The following is a 27,781-nucleotide window of genomic DNA, read 5'->3' as shown; positions in this document are numbered from 1 at the left end:
TAAGCCAGAGGGTAAAGGAGTACTGTGTGCTGCGCGGTGCTGTGCGACTGCACCCTGGCTGGGAAGGACTGCTGCTGCAGTAAAGGTGAATTGCATCATCCAGAGCCTGCTCCCAGTTCTGATGGGCTCTGCAGACAGAGCCTCCTGCAGATAAGTCCTTAATGGGACACGGACCTACCAAAGGATCCATCACGGTCAGTCTCAACATCGACTGCCCAGTTACCACGGTACAGAGGGGCACCTCCCCAGGAACCTTTGCTCCAGGCACAGGGATTAACATGCCAATTCGTTACTCTGCTACATTTTGGCACACGGCCTGCTGGTGCCAACAGGCACCCCAAACTTCTAGACTTGAACGTACCCACGTTGGTGTAAGGCAGGAAACTAACTAAAGCAATGATTTAGATGGCCAAAACATGCATCTTAGGACAGCAGAAACCAGGCAGAGGAAACACAAGGCAATATCCATTCTTCAAGCCTCGTTTTTTGTGGATGGTCCATCTACAAAAGCTACTCGGAACAAAATAAAAACCACATCGCACAAACCTCCTTGGATTTAATGGTTTTGAGCAGTCGAACTCTACTGCCACATGACCCCATCTCACTAAAGCAATTATAGCTCAAAGTCATGCAAGCAGTCTTGGAAAGCTCTCTTCCTCCACAATGCCTGGAGACAGGCTGAAGATGCTGTCCTGGTTTCGGCTGGGATGGAGTTAATTTTCTTCCTAGTAGCTGGTATAGTGCTGTGTTTTGGATTTAGGATGAGAATAATGTTGATAACACACCGATGTTTTAGTTGTTACTGAGCAGTGCTTACACTAAGTCAAGCGCTTTTCAGCTTCTCATACTGCCCTGCCAGCGAGGAGGCTGGAGGTGCACAAGAAGCTGGGAGGGGACACAGCCAGGACAGCTGACCCAAACTGGCCAAAGGCATATTCCATACCGTATGATGTCATGCTGAACAAAAAACTGGGGGGAGTTGGCTGGGGGGGCAGGGCCACTGCTCAGGAACTGGCTGGGCATCGGTCAGCGGGTGGTGAGCAATTGCATTTGTATATTCTTTTATCATTCTTATTATTTTCCCTTCCTTTTCTGTCCTATTAAATCGTATTTATCTCAACCCACGAGTTTTACCTTTTTTTCGATTCTCTCCCCCATCCCATTATGAGTCCTGCACTTCGGCCACAACAACCCCAGGCAACACTGCAGGCTTGGGGAAGAGTGGCTGGAAAGCTGCCCAGAGGAAAAGGACCTGGGGGTGCTGGTCGACAGCGGCTGAACATGAGCCGGCAGTGTGCCCAGGTGGCCAAGAAGGCCAACGGCATCCTGGCCTGTATCAGAACTGGTGTGGCCAGCAGGAGCAGGGAGGTGATCGTGCCCCTGTACTGGGCACTGGTGAGGCCGCACCTCGAATACTGTGTTCAGTTCTGGGCCCCTCGCTACAAGAAGGACATGGAGGTGCTGGAGCGTGTCCAGAGGAGGGCAACGGAGCTGGTGAAGGGCCTGGAGCACAAGTCTGATGGGGAGCAGCTGAGGGAACTGGGGGTGTTCAGCCTGGAGAAGAGGAGGCTGAGGGGAGACCTCATCGCTCTACAACTACCTGAAGGGAGGTTGTAGTGAGGTGGGTGTTGGTCTCTTCTCCCAAGGAACAGCGATAGGACGAGAGGAAATGGCCTCAAGTTGCGCCAAGGGAGGTTTAGATTGAACATTAGGAGAAATTTCTTTACAGAAAGAGTGGTCAGGCCTTGGAACAGGCTGCCCAGGGAAGTGGTGGAGTCACCATCCCTGGTGGTATTTAAAAGACGTGTAGATGAGGCCCTTAGGGACATGGTTTAGTGGGCATGGTAGTGTTGGGTTGACGGTTGGACACGATCTTAGAGGTCTTTTCCAACCTTAATGATTCTATGATCCCACTGTGGGGGGAGCAAGGGAACGGCTGTGCAGTGTTGAGCTGCCTGCCGGGTTACACCAGGACAGACACCCACCTCCAGAGAGCGTTGCAGCGACCCATTTACAAGTAGCAGAGCTGCACGCATCCCTCGCACACCTCAGCGGGCACTACTGCACCCAGGCGCGCTAGCAGGTCACTGAGCTTCTGCTGAAGCCGAGCAGCGGCTGCGGCGCGTACTTACCACCTGGCTGATGTCATATCCCCAGGGCAGGAAGAGGATCCCTGTGTTATACTTCTCCCAGTGGGAGAGGATGAACGAAAACAAGACCACCCATAAGAGGAGGTAGAGAACGAAGACACTGACACCCGTGGAGCCCCGTCCAAAGGTGGAGTAGACTGTCACGACAAAGTACACGCATGCCCAGCTGTCCAGGCCGTGATCAAAGAGCTCTCCCAGGGGCGTGCTGGAGTTGGTCCGGCGAGCCTGCTTCCCATCAACACCATCTGGGAAGAGAACAAGGAGAAACGGGGAGTTTTGCTGGACACCCCCACACAAAGCAGCTGACAAAGCGGGCGCAGGCAGCAAACAGCAGCTTTCAGTACCTCCATCCTCTAATGGGGAGTGCACTTCACACCCCCTGCTCTACTTGAGACTGAAAAATACAATAAAGTCTGACGAGATTATGTTTATTTAAAGCAGACTGAAGACAGAATGTCACAATTTCTCTCGAAGTCAGTTCCAGCATCCTCCTTTCACATCAGCTGCTCCGGGACAACTTCCTTCTATCCACTTTGCAAAGCAGTTCCCGGAAACTGCTCTAGCAGCCTGAGCAGCAACTGGATTAGTGCATGGCAGAAGCCCAGGATCAAAAATTTCTCAACGGGCTCGGAGATAAGACAACATGCAGCCGCAGCATGAGCAGACGACAGACACAAACCCCCATAATCAACTAGATAAAGTCTTACCTAATGTATAGGCCATGAAGTTGAGAAGACCGACAATGACCCACACCCCGTTCGGAACATGCTGGTGATCAGGAGCTGCAGAGATCAGAAAGACCCAAGTCAGGACGGCTCGGTATGTACTTTCGATGGGTTTATTTTGGCACAAGAGGCACAGCAACAAAGACCGGCGGCTCACCAAGACAAAGCACCTACACAACTCAAACAGTGAAACTGAGATACCAGCTTTCCAGGACGTGATGGCAGAGCTGTTCCACAACAGTGAAACCAGGTCACCAGGACATACTTGTCCTCTGTCCCCAGCTCCCCAGTCATGGGATCTAAGAACTGGTGATGGCAGCTAGCAACTGTAGCCCAAATGCATGACATGGAAGTGTGTGCAGATCAGACCCTCCTCAATCATTTGCTCATAGAGCATCAAGTAGAGCCTCTCTGAGATGTGGCAACACCTTGCCTCTGCAGAAACACGTCAGGATTCCCCTCCCAGTCTCCAGTCTGCATCCTGCCAATTGAAACAGAGTTCCTCCTTAATAACGTCCCCACCTCCTCCAATGTTGTTTTGGCAGATAGCCAGCTTCGCTGTCTGCAACTCAAGGAGCCCAAAGGTGCATTTGAAAACAGCAGGAAGAGGCACACCTTCTTGGCAGCAGCCTCGCAGGAGGGCACACGGAGGTCTCCTAGGGGGAGCAATGAGTCCATGAAATGCCACCTCCTGTTTCCTTAGAGCAGCATGACGGTGCCTTTCCAGCAGCAAATGGAGGGCATCACGTCTGCAAAACCATCCAACAAGGAAGGAAGGCACAAGCTTCTGGAGGCCTCACCAGCAAAATGAAAAGTTGTCTTTCCAAGCAGGACATGCATAACATGTATGTACAAAAGGGACTCAAGACATGAGCTTCACCATCCCTTTGGCAGAGCCCAAGTTTCTGGAAATCGGATGTCCTGGGGATTCTCACACTCAGCTTCCTTCCCTGAGCTACTACCGTCAGCTTTTCTTCCTATGGCTCATGGACCAAAACACAGTCCAAATCTTAGCTAACAGCCACTGCTGCCACCCGAGCTTTTGAAAGCCTGGCATATTGAAAACAGTACTTGTCTACCTACCAATAAAGACAATCCCAAGAAACCAGTATTTTTCCCACTTAAGTGTATTTTGAGGATTGGCCCAGTTTTAGAAGAACTAGATTAACTCTTCTGAGCAACCTAAACCAAACCTGGCAGGGGCAAAAGGAGAGAAAAAAACTAGAGGAAGCTATTGATAAATGACAGAGTTATCTTTTCCCTGGGACACCCCCATGAAGAAGGGGACATAACTGAACCTTCGGATTCATGAACAGATGAACATGAGTAGGACCCTGGGAACTACCGACCTGTCAGCCTCACCTCTGTGCCTGGGAAGAGCATGGAACAGATCCTCTTGGAAGCTATGCTAAGGCGTATGGAGGTGATTCGAGACAGCCAGCATGGCTTCACCAAGGGCGAGTCCTGCCTGACCAACCTAGTGGCCTTCTATGATGGAATGACTACACCAGTGGATATGCGAACGGCTACTGATGTCGTCTATCTGGACCTCTGTAAGGCCTTTGACACGGTCCCCCACAACATCCTTCTCTCTAAATTGGAGAGGTATGGATTTGATGGGTGGACTGTTCAGGGGATGAGGAATTGGCTGGATGGTCGCATCCAGAGGGTAGTGGTCAATGGCTCAATGTCTGGATGGAGATCGGTGACAAGTGGTGTCCCACAGGGGTCCGTACTGGGACCAGTACTGTTTAATATCTTCATCAATGACACAGACAGTGGGATCAGGTGCACCCTCAGCAAGTTTGCAGATGACACCAAGCTGAGTGGTGCGGTCGACACTCCCGAGGGACGGGATGCCATCCAGAGGGACCTGGACAAGCTCGAGAAGTGGGCCCGTGTGAACCTCATGAGGTTCAACAAGGCCAAGTGCAAGGTCCTGCACCTGGGTCGGGGCAACCCCTGGTATCAGCACAGGATGGGGGATGAAGGGATGGAGAGCGGCCCTGCCGAGAAGGACTCGGGGGTACTGGTGGACAAAAAGCTGGACGTGAGCCGGCAATGTGCGCTCGCAGCCCAGAAGCCAACCGTGTCCTGGGCTGCACCACCAGCAGCGTGGCCGGCAGGGCGAGGGAGGGGATTCTGCCCCTCTGCTCTGCTCTGGTGAGACCCCCCTGCAGAGCTGCGTCCAGCTCGGGGGTCCTCAGCACAGGACAGACAGGGACCTATTGGAGCGGGTCCAGAGAAGGGCCACGAAAATGGTCAGGGGGCTGGAACAGCTCTGCTATGGAGAAAGGCTGAGAGGGTGGGGGTTTGTCCTGGTTTCAGCTGGGATAGAGTTAATTTTCTTCCTAGTAGCTGGTACAGTGCTGTGGTTGGGATGCAGCATGAGAATAATGTTGATAACACACTGATGTTTTAGTTGTTCCTAAGCAGCGCTGGGAACTGAGTCAAGGACTTTTCAGCTTCCCGTGCTCTGCCAGTGAGGAGGTGCACAAGAAGCTGGGAGGGGGCACAGCCGGGACAGCTGACCCAAACTGGCCAAAGGGATATTCCATACCATATGACGTCATACTCAGTATATAAGCTGGAGGGAGTTGGCCGTGAGGCAGCAACCGCTGCTCGGGAACTGGCTGGGCATCAGTCAGCAGGTGGTGAGCAACTGCATCACTTTTTTTTTCCCCCCTGGGTTTTGTTCCTCTCTCTCTCTCTCTCTCTCTCTCTCTCTCTCTCGTTGTTTTACTTTTCATTACAATTTATTATTATTATTATTATTTTATTTCAAGTATTAAACTGTTCTTATCTCAGCCCATGAGTTTTCTTACTTTTGCTCTTCCAATCTCTTCCCCACCCCACCGGGTGTGGGGAAGGTGAGTGAGCTGCTGTGTGGTGCTTAGGGGCCAGCTAGGGTTAAACCACAACAGCGTTGTTCAGCCTGGGGAAGAGAAGGCTCCGGGGAGACCTTATTGCGGCCTTTCAGTGCTTGAAGGGGCTTATCAGAAAGGTGGGGACAGACTTTTTAGCAGGGCCTGTCGCGACAGGACAAGGGGGAAGGGTTTTAAACTAAAAGAGGGGAGATTCAGACCAGATAGAAGGAAGAAATTCTTTACTCTGAGGGTGGTGAAACCCTGGCAGAGGTTGCCCAGAGAGGTGGTAGATGCCCCGTCCCTGGGAACATTCAAGGTCAGGTTGGTCGGGGCTCTGAGCAACCTGATCGAGTTGAAGATGTCCCTGCCCACGGCAGGCAGTTGGACTGGATGGACTTTAAAGGTCCCTTCCCACCAAAACCATTCTGTGATTCAATGATTCTATGGGTACTGTTAAAAAGTTTAAAGCTGTGCACATCCTTGCCTTATGCAGAATAGTGAAACTGAGAAAGAGGTTTTTGCCTTTGTTAGTCTGACCATGGTGCTGGCATGTTTTTGCAAGAGGGTAATTAGCCTGGATGCAAAGAACAAGGCCCTACCTGCTGACGTCAGGGAAGCAGAGTTTCCCACATAACCCTGTTAGATTTTAAAAGGAGGGCACTGGGTTCTCATCTGCTCTGTAGGCAGAGCCAACTCCTACTCAGGATTTCGGCCGTTTCCTCCTCCCTTGCCGCATGCTGCCAGCCAGGCTCACGTCCACCCACCAGCCGGAGGGAAGGTGTCATATTCGGACAAGTCCTTGCCATGAAGCCCAGCGAGTTCAGCCCCTCAGCTCTGTCCCTCCTCTGGCACAGCCACCTGCCTCTGGGAAGGCCCAGACTATCAATGAGCACCAGAAGTCACAGCAGAGGAGGTGACAGATTTCACCACTCTGATGCTTCAAATCCAAACAGGAACAGGCAGCCTTACCAGAAGCATAAAAGTCAGGGTCGAAGTATGCCATGAGGAAGAAGTTGAAGACAAGCAGCAGGAAGCCAGAAAACGTTATCAAATTTGGGGCCAGCCAGGTAGGGAAGATCTATGGGAAAGCAGCAAAAGAACACATGAACTCATTAAAACATGTAATAAGGACCACGCGCTGCTCCCAGCCATGGCAGAGAGCTGGTTACAATCGTCTGGGTGTTAGGCAACATTGCTTAGTCGCATCTGGCATATCACGGGGCAGCAGGAAGCTTTAGGCTGCGATGCAGTGAGCTCGGGGCAGGCTGCAGGCTGGAAGGCAGCGCCCTTTGTAATTAGTTGCACCACAAACGAAGCAGGACTTTTCAGCTGGCAGTTTTACAGAGAAGACTTTGTGGTGACTGGAGTTTTGCTGTCCCACTCAGGGCAGGACAAGGTCTCACCTTCACTATCGTGTTCCAGAAGGGATGCATGACATACAGAGACAGGGGGTTGCTGTCCACGGCACTGTACTGTGAACGACAAGGGAAAAACAAAAAAACAATAGTTAGGGCTCCACCAACACTTGCAAAAAGCCAGAGATCCTGAATATTGAGTTCTCTGTGAGGACACCTGCTACCCGAGTCTTGGCATTGCAAGAACACTTGGGTCAAGGATGGAGTCTCACCAGGGATGGTGCTAAACAACCCGAAAAGCACCCACCAGCTCCAGCGACACTGGCCACGGACACACGCAGGCAGCTCTCTCGTGCATATCTCGTGCCTGCACCCAATGCCTCCCCTCCGCAGGGAGCAGCCCCACGAGAAGGGTGGGTAGCATGCCCACCGCAATGGGTTTTGGAAGGCGGGAAGAGACTCAAGGACGCGCAACCTCCTTTGCAGCCAACGCTCCCACCAGAGCCCCGCACCCCGATGGCCACACCGCAGGCCTGGTGGCACTCTTCACAAGCCAGAGAAGAAATGACAGTCCCATGGCCCCAAGCACCCACACCATGCGACCGACCCACCGAGGACAGCTTGGTGTGCTCTTGCTTGAGCAACCCTGTAGAGTCATGCCCCACAAGATGAGCAGGACCAGGGACCTTCTTGGCTCAGCACCCAAAGGTGCTGTGCAGAAGGGCAGCGGGAGACCTCCCCACCAACCATGAGAGCTGGGGACACTCCTGCAGCCCTGCTGGTCTCCAGGCTCCTTAGCTCTCACACCCTGGCACCCCTTTCGCCAAAGGCTGCAGGAGGACAGCGATGAGCCCCCTTGGTGGTGTCCCCAAAATGGGAGACTGTTCTCCAGCGGACAGGATACTAACAGGGAGCTTCGAGGGATTTCTGTGCTGACAGCTCTGAGTGACCCAGACACAACCAGTGACTGACCCCAGACGTCCTGCATGCTTCAGTTGAAGCCATCGAGATGCCAGTTATCGCTGTCCCACTCATCTCCGGTCACTTAGAAGAGACTTCCTCCTCCCAGAAAGACAGCAGATATTTATGAGCAAGGTCTTCAACCCGCTCCCTTGTTCTGCAGATGCTCCAGGACACGTACACCACCATACCACCACGCATCCACAAGTATCTCCGAATCCTGCACATCCCGTCACAGTTTCAGGTGCAGAGGGTCATTTGGCACTGAAGAGAAGGCAGAGGCACCAGCTTCCCAGTGCAGCCACGCAGGTGACCTGGGCTGGTTCGTGGGCACCACGGGACGTGGGGCTCCCAGCCCCACCGCAGGAGGTGGGGACAGAGATTGGGGCCAGCAAGGGAGCAAAGTGATCGTAGCAGCAGAGGTGACAGGTTTCACTGTTTGGAGGTTGGACCCATGTCATTTTTCCTTATTCAGTTAGCAGTTTGAAGCAGTTGCCTGCTGACCTGGTGAAGGATCAGCATCTTGCTCCTTGCCCAGCTCAGCAAGCTGGAGTCCACATTTCCAGAGGAGGAGGATTGGCGGGTGAACACCAAGAGGCCTGTGGGTATCCCACGCAGGACGGGTCTCAGAGGGCTGCTCAGAAGGGCTCCTCTCCGTTAAGGAGCCGAGATTTCTGCAGAGGCAGCTACTGCCCTTGGGAAATGGGGAGGAAGAGCTCTTACCCCTCACCCCAACGCTTTTAGATCATTTGGAGGGGGGAGAAATAAGAAAACCAAAGACCCAGACAAGCCATGAAACAGTTTCTAGTTAGAAAGTTAAAATTTGACATCATTTGGCTCTCAAGAGCACCATGAGCTGTTATCTGCTCTCCAGCTCACAGCCCCTTCCTAGCAAAGATTACCCCGTCTAAAGTCCTCTTCCTCAAGTAACACTTTGATAAGAATCCCAAGAAAAATTTCATAGGCTACGAAACTCCTCGGCTCACGTCGTGGGTGCCAAGCAGGTCAGCTCCTGGTGCCCACCCACCCTCGGTCCCCATGGTTGAGACAGCACCCCTGCAGCAGTGCCTGCCGCCGTCCCACGCGAGTCTAATCCCAAGTTTACGAGCAGTGTTATGGAATGCAATCAAGGCCTCCACCCCTCCTGCACACCGCCACGGACATAACCTGTGCACTCCCCGAGATAAGGGGAGTTTGGCTGGCAAAAGGAAACCCATCAGCAGGGAGCAGCTCCGGGTCCCCACCCACCCCACGGCCTTGAACTAGCCACCGTCTCCGCATCCACGGTTTGTTCCTCCCTCTGTGCTCCTCTCCTTGGCTGGAAACCCCATTTCCCCGGGAAGCAGTCTGTCCATTTCAAAAGCTGGGAAGAAAGCGGTGGGAAAGGGCAAAGCAACACCCCACAAGAGAGCTGCCAGCAGGAGGAAGGGGCACCAGGTCTCGCCGGGCTCTGAGCACACAGGCTAAGAGCTTACAGCATTTGTTCCTAACTGGGTGAATCCCATCCTTGGCAAGCATTTCTGTACCCCCACCAGCTCTTCCCTGCCCCCCCATGACGGATCAGTCCGTCTCGCTGGGGGTTAGCCCCAGCGCTTACGTCCCCACGCCAGCAAGCCCGTAGGAGCTGCAGAGCAAGCAGCAACAAAACCCCGAACTCGATGCCATACGGAGGCGAGGTTTAACCCGCAAGGAATTTCCATCCCAGCTTAATGCAATTTCGGGGGACAGAATTCCAAACGCCTTACGAGATAATAGGATTTGAACCACTGGTTAGGGGAGGAGGAGAGCTGGAGACTGATTAAATCTCATTATCCCGAAAACTGCCTGGAACAAGAAAACAGACGCAATGCTTGCAGCAAGGCAGGGGAAGCGCTATGCTCGTGTTTGTAAGGTACCTTGGGAAGTTTTCCCAGGCCCATGTCCCAGGAAGCTTTCCCCTCTCCCCCCATGTTTGGGGACGGGGGATAATAGTCAATAAGCAGCTTGTCCCCATGGTCACACATGTTGCCACTTTGCTTGCAGAACTCAAAGACCTGGAATGACCCGTTTCTTGGGGGAGAGGGCAGCTGTTTTGCAGAGGTTTGCTGATACAACCACCCCGGCTTCAACCAGTCTCCTGGAGGGACACTTCTTTGCCTGCTGAGCGAGGCAGGTAGGTGCTCTGCCAGCTCAGAGGACACCAACAGACCAAAGGGACCAAGCTGGGGTTGGCTCCAGCGCCAGGCTGCCTGCCACCCTAAGGGACGGCGCTCCAAGGCAGCCAGGACAAGGCTGCCTGCCCAGGACAGCCGCCTGCCAGAATACCAATGACCTGCCAGGCATCTTCAGCTACAAAACTCAAAAAACATCTGCCATGCCCAGCCTCCCCGCAACTGCTTTTTGTCATTTGGTTTCCTTCCTACAGACATTCCACCTCTTTACCTTTCTGCGCTAGCAAGAAGGGGTTTCCGTCCTGCACGGCACGCAAGCTCTCCGCTCCATAGGGGACAGCAAGCCAGCAGGGCTGCTGGAGACGCTGGCAGCAGGCGAAGGAGGAGGGACAGGCAAGGACAGGCAAGGCAGGCACACTCTCCACCTCCTCAGGGAGCAGGGCCTCTGCGTTGTCAGAGCTGGAAGCAAAGCAAGCTGCGGAGATGCTTCACTTGCAGCTCACTCCTCTGGCCGCTCACCCTCCAGCCCACGCCACGGGAAGAGAGCATGCTGGTGATGGAGGCAGCAGCCTGTCCTTGAAGGAAGCCCTTAGCCAGGCTCCTCATTCCTGCGTCAGCCCTCCAGGGCCAACCTTTTTGGAGACTGACATTCCAGAGAAATACAGGCTCAGGATATCTGCCTCGATCTGCCTGTTCATACACGCTTGTGCCTTGGAGCAAAACGGAGGAAGGGGCCCGACCGCCCCCGAGAGCACCAGGCTGAGGCATGGGGCTTGTACTCCCCCAAAGCTCGTCTCACACTCAGCTGCTGCGGTTGCTCTGATGAAACGCTCTCAAGGCTATAAACACAGCGGCGTTTTAGCTCACCACGCACGGCACCAGCTCTGTCATTCACCCACCTCACCCTCACTGCAAATTAGCATCACCTTTTCCATTTTGGATCTCTACGCATTGGTCTAGTGACTCACGCACGTGACTATTATCCTTCTCCAAGTCATTTTTCTTTCACGGCCGATGACTACCACCAGCTAGGACTCTTGATTTCTCCCTCGTTTTCAGGGAGAGAAGGCCAAACAAAAAGCACAAGTGCATGGAAGGAATTTTGTACGCTCCAGAGCCTCCTTCTCAAAGCAGACAGGCATTTGTAACGGGCCCTGCTCTAAAATAGCACCGTGCGTGCAAACACTGCTTCTCCTTACGACTGCAGGAAGGAGGGAACTCAGCCCAGGCAGTCCCCTTGAGATTTGGTTTTAAACTTCTTAAGAAAAGAGCAGAGCCAACTTGGCAGCAACAATCCCATCACTTGTACAGCGGCAGCCTCTCCTGCACCCCCTCCGTGCCAGGATGGCCACGGGACGGCTCAGCCCCACACTTCCCCCATCCAGCCACCCCACAGGGCACCCCAACAGCCAGCAGACGGTCCCGGCTCCCACAAAGCCATCGCGGGCGCAGCGGTGACCTGACTGCATCGTTATGGGATTTGAAGACGCAAATGGCTCATACAGCTTAAAAACAACATTAATCATGCAACCAGGACGTTTCTGGAAGATCCAATTATGTGTCCGAGGAGGAAAAAAAATACAGATTTATAGCCCAGATTCTACTAATAGCCTTCCTGTCCAGAAAAACAATGCCGCTTTTAAGTAATCCGGTTACCAGGAGCCAGCGGCAGACCAAACATTGTCGCACGGGTGCCCTGGGCGCACCGATGTCAGACACCCGAATGGATCCAGGGTGGGCTGGGGGAGGACAGCGCTGGTGGCACAGGCACCAGCCCTGGGGACAGCAAGCAAGGATGGACTTGTACACCCCATTTTGCTCGCAGGCGTTCCGGCAAGGTCCACGGCAGCCTGCGCTGCTGGCCGCGAGCCTGAGTTTCACCGCTTGCACCAGCAGCGGGAGCAGGGCAGAGGGAGCCTCAGCAGAGCAGCAAGTCCATAAGGCTGTTTCCTATAAATCTCCTTAAGAAGAGGGCATGAGGCTAAGAATCTTCTCCCATCAGGCTCGAGATAAGCCAGGAGGCAGCGAACTCCCGGCGAACATAATTGAGCGGGGCCATGCCAGTGCAAACAAGTCACATTTGCACTATGCACACACTTCACTGATGCACGAGAAGTCACATCGTGCTTTAATGGTACTTATTAACTTGAGTCCTGTTTATCTTTTCTAAGGTCATTTCTCAGCTGGCATAAGAATGGAGCACGTTGGCAGTAGTAAACCCACAACCGCCGCATAAGCCGACGGGTTTGGCTCCCACTGCGAGCAGCAGCAGCTCAGCAGGCAGAAAACAGCACGAAGGATGTCCCGTCTGCCTGCCCCGCGGCAGGGAGGGACGGCCCGAGCAGCCGGCAGCGCAAGCTTCAATGCCAGCATCGCTTCCCTCCTCCTGCCGTTTTTCATCATGCAGGTTTTAGACATCTAGCAATTAAAGATGCTTCAAAACACAGCGTGCAGGGGTCCCGGCAAGGTCAGAGCCCCTCTCCCCCAAGAGGAACTACCGCACTGAGCGGAAGCCTCCTTCCTGCTCCCCAAGCCCCACGGGGTGTACAAATTCATTTGGAAAACCAGATTTCTGCCCTGCTGACACCCTCTCACGTTCAGAGCCTCAGCTCTCACTGGCACCAGCTGGGAGATTATCCCCCACCTTCTGCAAACATGGACGTGGGACCACTCCTCCAGCAAAGCCAATGGTGACAAGCATCGGGGAGAAGCTCGCTCTTCCCCGCAGCTCAGGGGGCAGAAGAGGTGTTTAGGACCACCAGGTGGTAGGTGGGGAGCGTGCAGCAACAGCCCCGCTCCGGCAGGAGGAATCGGCTGTGGACAGAGCAACGCTCATCGGGGCAACAGCTCTACCTCAGAGCAGAGGTACTGCAGAGGGATAAAACAAGCACGCTTGGATGCAAAGCATCGGCAAGCAGCCTGGGCTGAGCTGATACACGGCACACCTCCATCCAGCCTAGCCCAGACCCGGCCCCTCCACAGGCCAGACTCGCCCTCCAGAACAGCAGCTCATGAAGGGACCTGCCCGTGGTCACCCCAGGAGCTCACCTTACAAAGACCCATCCGACAGGGAGCCCACACTCGAGTCAGACCTTGGCTATCTGAGCTCCAGCCAGCTCACCCAGAGGGCTGCAGCTCTGCGCCGGCACCAGGGTCGTCCCGCGGTGGGACAGAGCCGGCAGCCAGCCCCACCACCCTACTGCCGAGTCCTGACCCCATCCCATCACCGTGCTGTGGGATGGGAAATCATTTCCCCGTGGACACGTAACATGGAGCAACACGATGTTGATGGCAGGCTTCAGCAAACAGCCTGCCAATTTCCACTGCATCCAGGAGCTCTCTCTGTTTGGGAGCATTAAATATCCATGAATATGGGTCACCACTGCTTCCGCTACAGTTCGAGGTGATCAGCTGCAGAAAGGATGCACAGATGGTGAGCACAGGAGTGGGAAAGATGAACCTTCAGGGGCCTGAGGCAGGGGTGCAGTTAGAGGAGGATCAGCCAGCAACGAGCCTCTGGAGTGGGAATCGAGGGATCAGAGCAGCGACTCTGGGGATGAAAAACGGGGAGAGGAAGAAAAGGCAGAAGTAAAAATGCACAAACAGGAAACCTGTTACAATAACGTTGCGACAGCCAAAAGACCTTCCAACTGCTGCCAGAGCTGTTCTGGATTTCGAAAAAGAGGGCTGAACTACCTGAGAGGGGGATCAGACTAGTTTTGCAAGCCTGCTCCTGGTGCCCAAGGAAGACAGAAGGGACCAGGGCGACCATGGCAGTGCAACCCAGGCAAGGGGGCAGCAGTCGCTCACCATCCCGAGGCACACTTCGACACCCACCTTGCACCCTCCCAAGAGCATTCAGTCCCAGAACAGACCACCCCAAAACCCGATTCCTGCTGGATCGGTGAGGTGAATTGGCCTCTCCAGGTGCCTGTAAGCCACCGGGGAGCTGCAGCCCTAGTCCCCTCTCCAGAGGACAACAAGGCCATGGCAGGACTGGGCCGAATCCAGCACAGAGCTGGGTTTGATGCCAACCCACCAACCAGGAGAATACAGGAGTCAGAGCAAGAAAAGAGGATTCGTCACAATCCCTAGAAAAAGAAATCAAGTTGAACTTTTAAGTATACCTACCAAATGAAAACACAAGCCCACGCACAGCTGGAGATGATTACAGATGAAGCAAGGCACTGCGGGGAAGGAGGGAGAAGACTACCTTCAAGTTTCAACAGAGCTTATATGGAAGGCACAAATAAAACATTTTCTTTCCAAAGCACATAACACTCTGCCTCTCTATATCCCTCGTCCCACCTCTCCGCAAAGAGGAAATTCACCATTAACAGAAAAAAGCTGCGTTACTTCGAAAGCCCTGACATCCTGCTTTGTGCAAGACTTGAAGCACAGCAAGTCAGGTCAATTATACAAGCCCTAATAACGCGGCCATTTTCTGAGCCAGCTATGGGAAGTGATACTTTAATTTCCACATTGCACTCCGGTTCTCTTCCCAACAGCCCCGACAGCCAAATACTTGCTGCTCATTAGCAGAGAGTGACTTTTATGATGGAGTTCATTGTAGCAAAGATTCAACACGCACCAATAAACATTGCAGTAGACTTTCAGTGCAGTTAAAGAGACCCAAGATGGACTAACAAGCAGCCTACACTATTTTTAAGTGACTGCTTTGCACACCTTGCAACACTCAAGGCAAGAGCTGTGACCCGGCTCTCCTCCGCATGCCACCCACCACCCTTGCCTCTCCGACAGGGCTAGAGAGGCTCCTCCAGCACGCAGAAAGGGGTCAAAGAGCCAAATACACCAGCACGCTTATCAGTGTCACCCACCTCAACTACTCCTTCCTTTCCACATGTCTGCAGTCATCAGTTTTGGGACCGGCTCTGTGCTGACACTGACAACAGGGACGGGGGAGCCCAGCAGTGCCGGAGCGCTCGGCCGGCTCCCTGCTCCTTGTAGAGGGTGCGGGAGATGCATACAACCATCGCAGGACAGCAAAGGAGGAAGACATGTGCAAAGATCTATCAGATATCCTACGCAAAAATGCAGAGTAAGTAACAGATTTTCTTCTTTTTAAAGGGAATCTGAAGAGCAAAAGGCTGCTGAGGAGCACCTCCGCTTCCTACTCCTCCATCGAACTCACACCCATGAGAAAGGCACCTGGTTTTAGCAGATGTCCCCAACCACCAGCTGGGGACAGCAATCTTCTGTTTCAGGTGGGGCAAAGGATGCAGAGGGATGTGGGCTGCAGTCAGCTGGGCAGAGCAGGAGTCACATCCTTCACCTGCACAGCAAGAGAAGAGCTGGGAGGGTCCCGCTGCAGGACAGGACAAGGAATCCACTATCCGCACCCATCGCACACACAAGCTGCCCAGTTCATGCCTTTAAGGGTAGGGACTGCAGTAAAAAATCCACACAAACGGCAGTGTGGAGCCGAAGACAGCTCCCCTCCCCAGAAGGGGGAGAGAGGTGATTTTCAGCAGCACAAGCATCACCCTGTGAGCATCAACCAAATCACCCAGAGATTTGGCCCGACAGTCGTGCTGATGCACCTGCTGTTCGGCAGCCCATACAGCCGAGCTGCGTGTCCCCAGGGGAGTCATCTTCTCGTACACAAACCCACAGAGGTTTGAGGTTCCCCCTAGGAAACCCTGCAGGACCCACTGTGGACTGAAGTAGCAGTAAGTCCCTGACCACAAAGGGCTTCATCACTGCCACTGTGTGGTTAAAAACAGAGAGTCTGGGAATCTCCCATCAAAATATGGTTCAATATCTTCAATATCCCATAATGCAGAGGCCACCGCTCAGAAACCAGACCTGCGGCAGCAGCAAACAGCACCTCGCGCTGCTGGCAGCAATTTCAGGATTGCTGAAGATGAAGAAATGTAAACACACTCAGACTAGGTCCCGGGAGTGGAACTAGCTCATCACTCATCAATACCTTACAACACACATCAGAAGTGTCTTTAGAAAGCAAGATAAATGCCTTAGCCTCATCTCATGCTTAGCACAGAGCAAAAGCTCGTTAGCCAGGTCATTTCCAGTTAACCTACTCTCTCCTCCAGCCACTGCAGCTGGGCAGTTTTCAGACCACAAGAGCTGCAAGGGACACACTTAGGTGGGCAGAGGTTCAAAACCCTGAATTTAGCTGCAGAACAGAAGAAGAAAGAAGAAAAATGCCTCTAACTTTTACAGCTGCTCATCTTGGAAGTCATGGAGTCTAGGAGGACTTCTGGACTTCCTTACAGCATTCTCCACAACACAGCACAGCCAAGCAGCACCTTGGGAAGCTGGGTGCTGTTTAAAGGCAGACACACACACACACAGTCTCGGAGCAATTAAAAGAGCCCTTGGGGAAGGAGTTAAGTGATTCAAGAACAGGGCTGAAAGGCTTCTCCTTCACACCCTTCCTGCTAAGGACCCTGCAGGAGAAGGCAAGCTGTTTGTCTGGGGGTGAGGAAGACTGGCCTTTTAATCATCGTGGCCTCAAGCCTCACATCCACATCGCTAGCATCAAAAAGCTTTCCTTTCTGCTCCTCTCGCTACCAGTTTTGTTGTTGTTCCACTGGTCTGAACTGCCACTGGCATATATTGGTGTCTCTGCTCGGCAGAGCAAACCCTGCAGAGATCTCTTTAGGGCTCGTATTTCCAGAGCAGCCTATAAAAGCCTGCCAGGGACAGCTTCCAGCCATCTGCTTCCCGCGGCGCAGCATCTGTAGCCCTGCTCTCCATGGCACTTGAAGTCTGAAGGCAAGAGGATTTCTTGAGGTTGGTTGAGGGGAAAAGCGCCATCTTCTTCAGGGCAGAAAGGACACCACATGGGACCGGCTTAAGGGACCTACAGAAACTGTTCAATCAACAGCCAAAGCGTGATACACATACGACTCGTGGATCTGCAGGGCCTGGCTGGTGACAGCCCAGGAGATCAGGGGTTCCCACCCAGAAGAAGGGTGCAGAAAAGGGAGAATAGCATCTAGGAGGAAAGTACTTTCACAGTGTGCTGGTTTTGGCTGGGATAGAGTTAATTTTCTTCACAGTAGCTAGTAGGGGGCTATGTTTTGGATTTGTGCTGGAAACAGTGTTGATAACACAGGGATGTTTTCATTCCTGCTGAGCAGTGCTTACACAGAGTTGAGGCCTTTTCTGCTCCCCACCCCACCAGCGAGCAGGCTGGGGGGGCACAAGGAGTTGGGAGGGGACACAGCCGGGAAAGCTGATCCCAACTGACCAAAGGGACATTCCATACCATATGACATCATGCTCAGCAATTAAAAACTGGGGGAAGAAGAAGGAAGGGCGGATGTTCGGAGTGGTGGCGTTTGTCTTCCCAAGTCACCATCAGCGTGACGGAGCCCTACTTTCCTGGCGATGGCTGAACACCTGCCTGCCGATGGGAATTAGGGAATGAATTCCTTGGTTTGCTTTGCTTGCGTGTGCGGCTTTTGCCTTACCTATTAAACTGTCTTTATCTCAACCCACGAGTTTTCTCACTTTTACCCTTCCAACTCTCTCCCCCATCCCACCGGGGAGGGAGCGAGCGAGCAGCTGCGTGGTGCTGAGCTGCCAGCTTGGGTTAAACCATGACACACAATAAAAAGAAATCCTTCAAGCTAGATGCCTAGCCCTTTGGCGCATTCAGTGCACCAGGTCTCCCAAGCTAAGGTCTCATCTGATGCTGCAGGACAACCATGCCTGACATACTGCAAACCCAGTCTGCTGTAGTGACCCTGACCAGGAGACCGCTGTACCTCAAGGAGTCCATGACCCACGTCGCAGTCAGCCCCAGTGTGCCCAGCCCCGTGCTGTGCTGCACAGATCCCTCGGCCGCAGGACAAACTCAGCCAGCTCGTTGCAGCGGAGCCTGCAGGCAGCTCCCACTCAGCATCAATGACTGGGCCGCCTGCGTGTCCTTGCCTTTATCTAGAAGTGCAGCAAGAAGCTCTGATGAACATCCTTTCCATCTGACACTGGAAATGAGGAACAGAGTTGTCTTCCTGTAAGAAAATCCTATAATAGCTCAAATGATCGAAATGAGGGAAATACCTTCTATGTACAGGGTCTGCCCAACATGCCGCGCATGGATCCGAGGCCCATTTGATGCTACACCACCTGGGGTTCCCACCATCCAAAGGTTTGTAAGATTACCTACACTATTCTCTCTTTATAGTGTTAGCTCTAATAATAGCATGTTAAATGGCACCTTACAGAGTCTGAGTGACTTTCTTTTTGGGATAACAGACCAGCACCTCCTGGTGCAAAATCTCTGCTACGTATGAACCCACCACAGGGTTTGCACGCTCTCAACCACACAGCTATGCTTCTCCACTCTCAGGAACATGCAGTCGGAGAAGAGCCCTCCTTCCCAAGGCAAGAGATGCCACCCTTCACTGCTGGAGCTGTCCTGCCGTGGCTGCTCTGGGCAGCTCTACGCCTCGGTAGGAGAGCAGGGACCTGCTGGGACCTGCCAAGGGCCTCTGTGCGAGGAGAATGGAATCAGCTCACAGCAGATCAATGGCCAAGCCCGCAGCAAAGTGCAGGTCACTGCAGAGAGAAGGTGGGATGAGCAGCGAGTCTGGACACTTTTTCTTAGTGCATGAGCACTGCCGGCTGCTCCCAGGCCTCAGCCCAGCAGGCATGTGGCAGCAGACACCAAGAGGACTTCATTTTACTGCCCATGCAGGTAACGAGACAAAGAACCTCTTCACAAGAGCCACTGGTGAGTGGGCTGCCGCCAGCCTCCCCCCCACCGCTGCTGGTTAGGTGCTCCCCATGGGCTGCCATCACCAGCTCCTGCTCAGGAGCGAGGACACAGAAACGGAAGGATTTTAGGGTGCAGTAGTTTTGCTATAAAAGGCACTTCCCAAGCCCCAATTCACTTTCCTCTTACTGGACTCGTACTTGCTCCCAAAGCTTCTGGGGTGAGACACCAGCTTGTCCCACCTTTGGACCCAAACACGACACATGTCATTGCCTTACTTCTCGCGTCCCTCCCATGCCACGTGTAAGGAGCAGCACTCCTACATCCTCCTTCGCTGGCATTTCCCCCAAACCATTACTCCTGAGGATAACACATACCCTTAAGAAAAGCCCGAGGTCCAGACAGCAGCACAACAGAGGCTCGTACCTGCACTTCCACCCAGCTCACAAGGTGAGGAAAACAGGGACCACTTACACACATGGCCAGAGCCCCATACACGACCACATCACTCGAGTACCTTCCCTGCTCCTACATGAGCTGGATGAAAGAGCCACACAGCCACCACCCATCTGGCTGTAAGACATGCCCCAAGAATAATCATCAGCAACTCCATCACACCAGAAGACACCAGTACAGTGCAGGACCCCACAGGATAGAGCTGAATAAAGCAGAATCACAAGCAGCTCAGACAACACCGGGCAAGAAAAGGCTACAGGAAATGCAGGGCATGTGACTGGAATACCAAAAGACAGTGACAAACCATCGAAGCTCTCTAACAGGACACGTGAATTTGCAGCGCTTTGCCCTCACTTGCAGTCAGTCTCACTTTCTGCAGCTGCTTTTGGCACCGCGGCAGCTGCGAGTGCAGCCTTCCGACCCACTGAAATGAGCCACAAGAGTCACGATGCCACAGAAAGCGACGTGCAGCTCATCGAGACGCACGAGCAGAAGTAATACGAGTGCTGTATGCAATGCACGAAGCCATCCTTCCCCTCTCCGCTGCACTGGAGAGGCTCCAGCTTACCCGCTGCATCCAGCTCTGGGCACCACACTCGGGAAAGGCAGAGGCAACTTGCACAAGGGAGAGTTGTTTGGGTTGCTCTGTGAAAACAGGACTCAGAAGCAGTCTGGAGGGAAGAAAGGGGGAGGTCTTTCTCCTAGAGAAAGCGAAGTAGGAGCAGACACCTCTGTGAATGTTGCAGATGGTCCCATTTTCCCCCTCCCCATAATTTTCTAGGAGGAGGTTGCCAAGAAGCCTGCCAGAAAGCGATCTGCAGACAGGTTTTAAGAAGCAGATCACGACCTCTGGCATCCAACTGCAAGGTTTACACTCTGAAACAGCAGTGCCTGGCTGCATCTTTCTTGGCAGAGGACATTCAATACTGAACAGTAACAGAGCGTCTGGTTTTGGCAGAGGACATTCAATACTCGACAACAGCAGAGCATCTGGTTTGCTTTTCTTCGGAAGGTCGACACATGCATCCTACTCTACAGCCTCAAAACAAGAGCTTTATTTTTGATATCAAGACCTCCGCCCTGCCAGAAGCATCAATCATCTGCACTAGGCTGACAAGCCGGAGGAAGTGCTGAAGCAGACACACTTAGGATTTGTCCGGCTCTCTGACCGCCACGTACAGCATCTCCTCGGGGGAAGCCTCAGCACGCTGCTGCCAGGCAGGGCTGTAATGCATTAGCTACAAATGATGTATTTGTTCTGGCAGAGAAACCCTTCCTTCCCATTTTAGGTTAGCTTAACTTAAATGCTCTCCAAAGGTACATACGCCACACCCAAATCCCACGGTCTCCTACTGAAGAAGTGTTAGAGGTACAAATAAAAACTCTCCGATAACGCTGCACTTTTTGCTAGCTCCTCAGGCAGATGAGCTCTTCAGTGTCCCTTCAAGAGCAGATGAAGGACGGTTCCCTCTATACCCCTACCACCCGTGGTGCTGAGCCAGCCTCTGACAGCAGGAGCATACACCTACCTCTCCCCCAGCCAGGAGAAATGTGCACGCTGCAAAGCTGAAACCATCTGGACTTCTGACTCGCTGCTTCCCATATGCGCTTCTGGCAGCAAAGGGAGGAGTAAACCAGCCAGGGCTGGAGAAAGCTTTGGATCATCTTGCATGAAGCTCTTCTGCTCCTGCTGTTTCAGGGACACTAGCTCCCCTCCAAGAGCATGGACATGTTCCTCCCCTTGGACACATGTTGCCTCCTCCACATCCCCCCGAATCTGCTTGCTTTTCTTCAAATTTATCACGTGCAGGCTGGAGAGCTTCTGCCAGGCACAGCTTAAAGCCTGAGGCAGAGTCAAAGGCTGCAGAGCCGTTTGCAGCAGGAACTGGTGGAGTCTTCCTGCGGAGGGTTTGGTTCTGACCACACATCACCTTTTTGGCCGGTCCCACCTAAAAGCAATCACACGTCCTAGCTGCTCTGCAGCTACACTGGCTTCGGGTACATATTCGAGTTACAGAATGTGAGCCACCTTCTCAGGTGACCTGCTGTGCTGCTGCCACACGCTGACCTCTTCCAATACATCCCCCCACGTTGGGGATGAGGCAGAGAAAGCAGCTCAGCAACAGCTACGTTACTCTTCCGTTATTTTGCATTGCCATCCATACACATCCCACACTGCTCCTTCCTTGCTCTGTCCATTTGGGACGACAGTTTAGGCTGTTGCAGAAGTCTTCTGGGCAAGAACGGTTAGTTGTACCCAGAAGGTCAACCGGCTTTTCATCAAAAAAGTGATGGATCTAGAGTCGCACCTTGAAGGCAAAGAAAGGGGAGAGCAGGACAAGCCTCAATACCTGAAGCAAAGCTGGAAAATGTGACCCAGTATCAGAGATTTGTGCCTGGATCAGCCGCTTTCTCAAGGCTAAAATAGCAAAGAAAAAAAAGTTGCCCAAGCAAACAAGACACGTAGGAAGGGAGCACTGCAGAGAGACCAACTGGGGCTTCATTACCCCCTACAGTAATCCAGTGTGTCAGCACTGATTGCTCTTCTCAGTACAGTTTATTGCCACCTCCAGCAAAGTGCTTTCACCTGCAGGTACTCATACTGACGTCGCTGCACCGCCCTGAGGAGCACGCACAGACGAGGATCAGCGTAGGGCAGAAATTATGCTCTTTGAGCAAGAAGTGTGAACCCGCCCTCTCTTATCAAAGTCCCTATTGACTCAGTAAAACCACAACCTCTCAAGCAAAGCTATTTCTGCCAGTAAGACAGCACTCCCACCCTTAGGGCATACACAGCTTTATTGGCCTCTGCCTGTTGGTTCAGCTTGCCAGGCCGGGAGCAATACCTCCATCGGAGACCTGCTTATGCATTTCAGCCCTATGCCATCCGAAACCAAGGCCAGTAAACACAACACTAGTGGGTAACTGGTGACAGTCTGCGGCCGATGCTGCCCATGCTGTGCTTTACATGCTAGATGGGACTTTCCTTCTCGGCCTGGTCTGCGTTCAGGGTCCTATTCATAGATTAAACTGCAACAGCATTTCCATCAGAGGCGTCTCCAGAAAGACCATGACCTAGGAGCAGATCTTTGGTGCCTGCTACACAAATGAGAAGGTTGCTGCAGTTGTCTGGACCCTCCCAAGTTCAAGTGCCAGCACCACCTGTAGAGGGTGGAGACCCTCTCATCGCCACACAGGTACTGGGAGGGAAGGCAGCAACACCACAAATCCCTCCAGGCACTACTGGAAACAGGCTGAACACGCAACAGTCTCCCTCTTCAACCAAAAGCATTGTCTTTGCAGGAGCAAAATTAGTCACTTTGGGAGGCCTGGCTCAAAGCTGAATGCATTTTACTTATCTTTTTCCAGCACCCACACAAACCCGCTTTCACTGCCTTTCTAAACACACTTAAAGTTTACTGATGAACCCCCATACAATCCGTCTTTCACGGGACAACTCACGCAACCTGTCACATTGGTCAAACCCGCTCTACCAAGTCCATTTATCTCCAGCTCATCAGCTCTGAGTGTGCAAAAGGAGAGCGTAAGCAAGCCCTGACCACTCCTGCCCCCACAGACTGCTCCAGGGGGAGATCAGACCCACACAGACGGCCTCACCCAGCTGTACAAGACAGAATGTCACCTGCTTCACTCCCTGAACGCATCACAGAATCGAATCATAGAACACCAGGTTGGAAGGGACCTCAATGACCATCTGGTCCAACCTTTCCTGGCAAAGGCATGGTCTAGACAAGATGGCCCACCACCCCGTCCAGCTGAATCTTAAAAGTGTCCAATGTTGGGGAATCCACCACTTCCCCGGGGAGATTATTCCAATGGCTGATTGTTCTCATTGTGAAAAATTTTCCTCTTGTGTCCAATCGGAATCTCCCCAGGAGTAACTTGTACCCATTACCCCTCGTCCTTTCCACGTGACTCCTTGTAAAAAGGGAGTCTCCATCTTTTTTGTAGCCACCTTTTAAATACTGGAACATGGTGATAAGGTCTCCCCTAAGCCTTCTTTTCTCAAGGCTGAACAAGTTCTCTCAGCCTTTCCTCATACGGCAGGCTTCCCAGTCCTTTGATCATCTTTGTGGCCCTTCTCTGGACCCTCTCCAGCCTGTCCACATCTTTTTTGTATAGCAGGGACCAAAACAGAGTTGTCCTAACCATCCCGCACACTTAAATGACACCCCATGAACCACCCTGGAAGGACGACTGCAGTGTGGCCCAATGTGATGGATCCTAGAACAAGAGCAAAGCAAAGGAGAAGGTGAGGTGAACCCTTTTAGCTTCACTGCTGGTGCGGGAGAAGAAAAAATGTGGCAAACACCCTCGCCTCCACACAATCACACAATCCAGTGTTCCCCTGCATTAAGGATGCCACATGCATTGGCCCAAAACCAGCCCTGAGAGATCTAAACTGCCACAGCAGAGCCTGTTAGCACTTACAGCAGCTTCCTTCAAAGGTTTCCAGTGCTTTGAACAAGACACAGACTGCCACGCTCGCGCAAGGAGATGGGGACGATCTCTGGCACGTTTCTGCGCGCCTGACTGTGCAGGGAGCAGCCACAGGGCAGGAGCAAACGTGGTCCTGAGCTAAATGTGTGGGGAGTCCCTGGGCTGGCCGTGCTCCCACCGCGATACAGACCTGCACGCACCCAGAGCTCCCTCCTCCGCGGCCCTTTCACGGGCAGAGGCAACCACAGCGCAACCCGGCAAGGCGCCGACCTCGCTGCATGCGGTGACATGCCACAGCCGCCTCTCTTGACCACGTCGCTGCCAGCCCAGGAAGGGGTGGGGGGACAGGCAAGCTGCCACAGCGCCACTCCCAATCACACCCACACGGCGCCCAGCAATGCCCCCCACTCCCAGGGACACGGTGAATGAGATCACACCCCACTCAGTAATGTTGTACCGTGCTCTGCTGTAGGACGTGGAAGTGTGTCCCCACCCCAGGAGCACAGCTGGGGGAGCACAGCTGGGGTGCCATCACACTGCCACCGCCCCACGCCCTGCTGTCCCCACGCCGGATCCCACCGCATGGTACGCAGCCTGTGCTCCCCCAGAGGGGCAAACAGCCTGGGGGTGCCCACCCGGCACACGGACACGCTCGCACCACGTTGCGCTGGATGTTGTACCCCACAGCATGGCACATGGCGTCCTCGTCCCCACTGGGAAACGGGCTGGGGGTGCCCAGCTTGCAGGTGGACACCCCTTTGACTCGCTGTGGGGCACAGGACGGTCCCCCGGTCCCCTCCCGCAAGGAGGGGGTCTCACGTCTCACACGGTCACGCCTTTGATGCACTGGTCCTCACTGCGGCCAGTGCCCCCCACACCCCACCGTGAAACAGCTGGGGTGGGGGGGTAAGAGCGGAAAAAAGCCTTTTGTTACACTGCATTGCACTGGCCCCTGCTGCACGGCCCACGGCACGGCCCACCCGGGGAACTGCGCGTGGGGTGGGGGGCCCTGCAGGGAGCCGAGCACCCACCGCACTGCCCTGGACCTCACCGCACCCTACGGTGGGGCACCGGTGGGGGCGGGACACACAGTTCATACACCCACCCGTACACTGCATGGCACCCCCCCTCCACGGCCCCGGGTCCCACTGCGGCTGCCCCCGCGGCTCCCCCTCCACGGGGCCAGGACCTACGGCAGCCCCCGCCTCCCCCCCACGGCACAGGGCCCCGCTGCAGCTCCCCCCCCCCCAGGCTCCGGGTCCCATAGCACCCCTCCCCACGGCACCCAGCCCCCCGCCCCCCGCATCTCCCTTCCAAACGGCGTCCCCCGGGAGCTCCCGCCCAGGCACGGCGGCCCCCTCAGACCCCCCCCTCACGGCGCCAGGCCCCGAGGCGCCCCCCGGCCAGGCCCCCGACACCCCCCAACCCCCGCGACCCGCCCTGCGCGCCGGTACCTTGTACTTGCCGAAGCCGGCCAGCTGCTCGGCGGTCACGTACTCCATGGCGGTCGCGCCGCCCGGTCCCGGTCACCGGTACCGGTCCCGCCGCTCCGCGCCCGCCCAGGCCCCCGCCGGCCGCCGTAGCCCGCCTCCCGCCGCCGCATCGGCCCACCCGGCGTGGCCGTGACGTCACCGCGCCCCGCCCGCCGCGCGGCCAGGCCAGGGGCCGGCTGCGGGAGGGCGCCGCCTGCAGGGCGGGAGGGCGCCGGGCGCTGAGGGGAGCGGGCGGCCCGCGGGCGGCGCGCGGCAGCTGCGGGCGGATCTCGGCTCTAAAAAGTGACTTTTTGGGGAAAACGAAGAGCTGGGGAGGTTCCGTAGGGGTGGACCCCGCCGCAAGCGCCGGGGAAGGCGAGCCAGGCCTGCCTTGGGCACCTCTCCGATGCGGAGGCCGTGAGGAGGCGGGGGAGGCCGGCTCTCCCTGGGGAGACAAGGAGGTCGCCTCCCGCCTCGGTGAGGCCGGGCTCGCAGCCGGCATCCCGGGCAGGCTGTCCCTCCCCGGGGGCTGCTGACCCCTCTCGCCACGCCTGCGGGCCGGGAGGAGGCATTTGGTTAAAAATAAACCCCTCCTCGGGGGAAGAAGGAGCAGGGGCTGCCGCAGGCGGCTGCTGAGGGGACCAGCGGCGGCGGTGGGCTTGGCACTGTTAGGTTGACGGTTGCAATCGATGATCTTAAAGGGCTTTTCCAACGTAAATGATTCTATGATTCTGTGTGTCTTCCCCCATACACCTCATCCCCCGTCGCTATTCAACGGGGCATTCTGGGATTTAAGACTTTCCGCCAAACGGAAAGAAAAGCATCAACATTTTCAGTTTCCCATCTCACAGGAACATCGGCCCAGTCCCAGCCCTGCTTATTCCACATGTGCGTTTTGCTGCCGTTCTATCATTTTTCCTTTAACGGAAAGTGAAAGAGAAAGGTGGTCCGAAGGGGCCAGAACAGGGGGACCTTCCCAATGCAGCTTGGACTGGGAGCACCCCAGGCTCCATGGACCAGCAGGAGAACCCCAGGAGCACGTAGGTGTTGCAAATGAGTGGTTTAGTGCTAGTACCGTCAAAGGTATTAGCAGAAAGTGATTTTAATAGAAATTTATAAAAGCGCAACTTAGCAGAATTTGATGGCAGAGTTCACTCTATCACTTACTACACGGATTAAGTGTACAAAGGAAAATTGCGTTAGAATTGAGTTGGAATGATTTATACAGAGACAGGGCAAAAAGGGTAAGGGAGACCCTCCCGTTGAGTCACAAGGTTCAGAGAAGACCCCCTTGCTTTCTTAACTCCTTCTCAGAGAGGAGTCTGGGTGCAGCTGGATCCACTCCTAGTCCCAGACTTGGCCAACGGTTTATGCCTAAGGGATTAGATGTGTTTAGCAGCAGCCTAAGGTTCATTCACAGTTTTAAGGTGAATCACAAGATTTTAGCACGACTTAATCATTGACTAATTTAACACTTACAAAGTAAGTTAGTAGAGTCTACTACCATCATGACAGTGACTTAATTAGAGGTTATGCTTACTATCGGCTGTCTAAATCAGTTCACACACACAGAGACAGAAATACATATAAAAGTACAAAAGGGATACCTGTTAAAAATTCCCCTCGAGTCCAGTGAAATACTCACGTAAAATGTCTTGGCATTTCTCAACGGGCAAAGGGTTGATCCTCGAGGAGTGTTGCAGCTGGAGACAATCCTCCGAGTATCGCAGACTTGAGAGTTTGCAAACTCTGACGAGCGTTCATCTCAGAGGGAGATGCTGGGCGCAGCCCCTGCGGTCCAGGAGAGCTCAAAGGGTCTCGCTTGGGACCGCTGTTTATAGGGTCCCAAGATGGTTGACTTTAGTCATCCGTCAAAACTCTCCAGGTTTCAGTAACAACGGTACCGTCCCACTTGAGCTATGACTCAGATAAGGGTGTCGGGGATGACGAATTATCCCCGCTCTCCTCCCCCACTCGGGCCAGGCAGCAGGAGTTCCTGGTACGGTCAGTGTCATCCCCCCTCCTCAGCCATGCAAGAGTTCCTGGTACGGTCAGTGTCATCCCCCCTCCTCAGCCACGCAAGAGTTCCTGGTATGGTCAAGGGACGCTTCACCGCCTGACTCATTACACAAAGGCTAAGGTTTAACGGGAGTTTCTGAAATCATGGAGCGGCCCAGGGGGAGGGGGGGAATGCACCACCACACAGGGCAGGGCTGTGGTGAGGGGACCCTGTGGGCTCCACGGGGAGCCTGTCCGTGTCCCACCACCAGGGACAGGTGGGACAAGGGATATGTGTTTGGGATCCCATGGGAAGGGGCAATCGGGGGGTACACACAGGGAGGAGGGACAGAAAGGATAGAGCAAGGAGGGTGTCCTGGTTTCGGCTGGGATAGAGTTAATTTTCTTCCTAGTAGCTGGTATAGTGCTGTGTTTTGGATTTAGGATGAGAATAATGTTGATAACACACTGATGTTTTAC

General features: G+C 54.1%; 1 protein-coding gene across 2 annotated transcripts in view; it reads right to left on the bottom strand.

The window, feature by feature from the left end:
- The window catches only part of SELENOI (selenoprotein I), a 38,661-nt gene extending 13,228 nt beyond the window's left edge, over window positions 1-25,433 (bottom strand). For both annotated transcript variants that reach the window (XM_075144743.1, XM_075144744.1), the window contains exons 1-5: window positions 25,286-25,433; window positions 7,146-7,214; window positions 6,712-6,820; window positions 2,858-2,932; window positions 2,133-2,395 (exon numbers count right to left, since the gene is read on the bottom strand). In XM_075144743.1, the coding sequence (XP_075000844.1) occupies window positions 2,133-2,395; window positions 2,858-2,932; window positions 6,712-6,820; window positions 7,146-7,214; window positions 25,286-25,333 (564 nt within the window). In that variant the 5' untranslated portion in view covers window positions 25,334-25,433. The remainder of the gene's footprint in view (window positions 1-2,132; window positions 2,396-2,857; window positions 2,933-6,711; window positions 6,821-7,145; window positions 7,215-25,285) is intronic.
- Window positions 25,434-27,781: the final 2,348 nt, after the last annotated feature.

Source organism: Calonectris borealis, chromosome 3 (assembly GCF_964195595.1).
Source record: "Calonectris borealis chromosome 3, bCalBor7.hap1.2, whole genome shotgun sequence".
In the NCBI taxonomy this organism is placed as follows: domain Eukaryota; kingdom Metazoa; phylum Chordata; class Aves; order Procellariiformes; family Procellariidae; genus Calonectris; species Calonectris borealis.
Note: the sequence above shows the minus strand (reverse complement) of the source record. Positions and strands in the feature narration are given on the sequence as shown.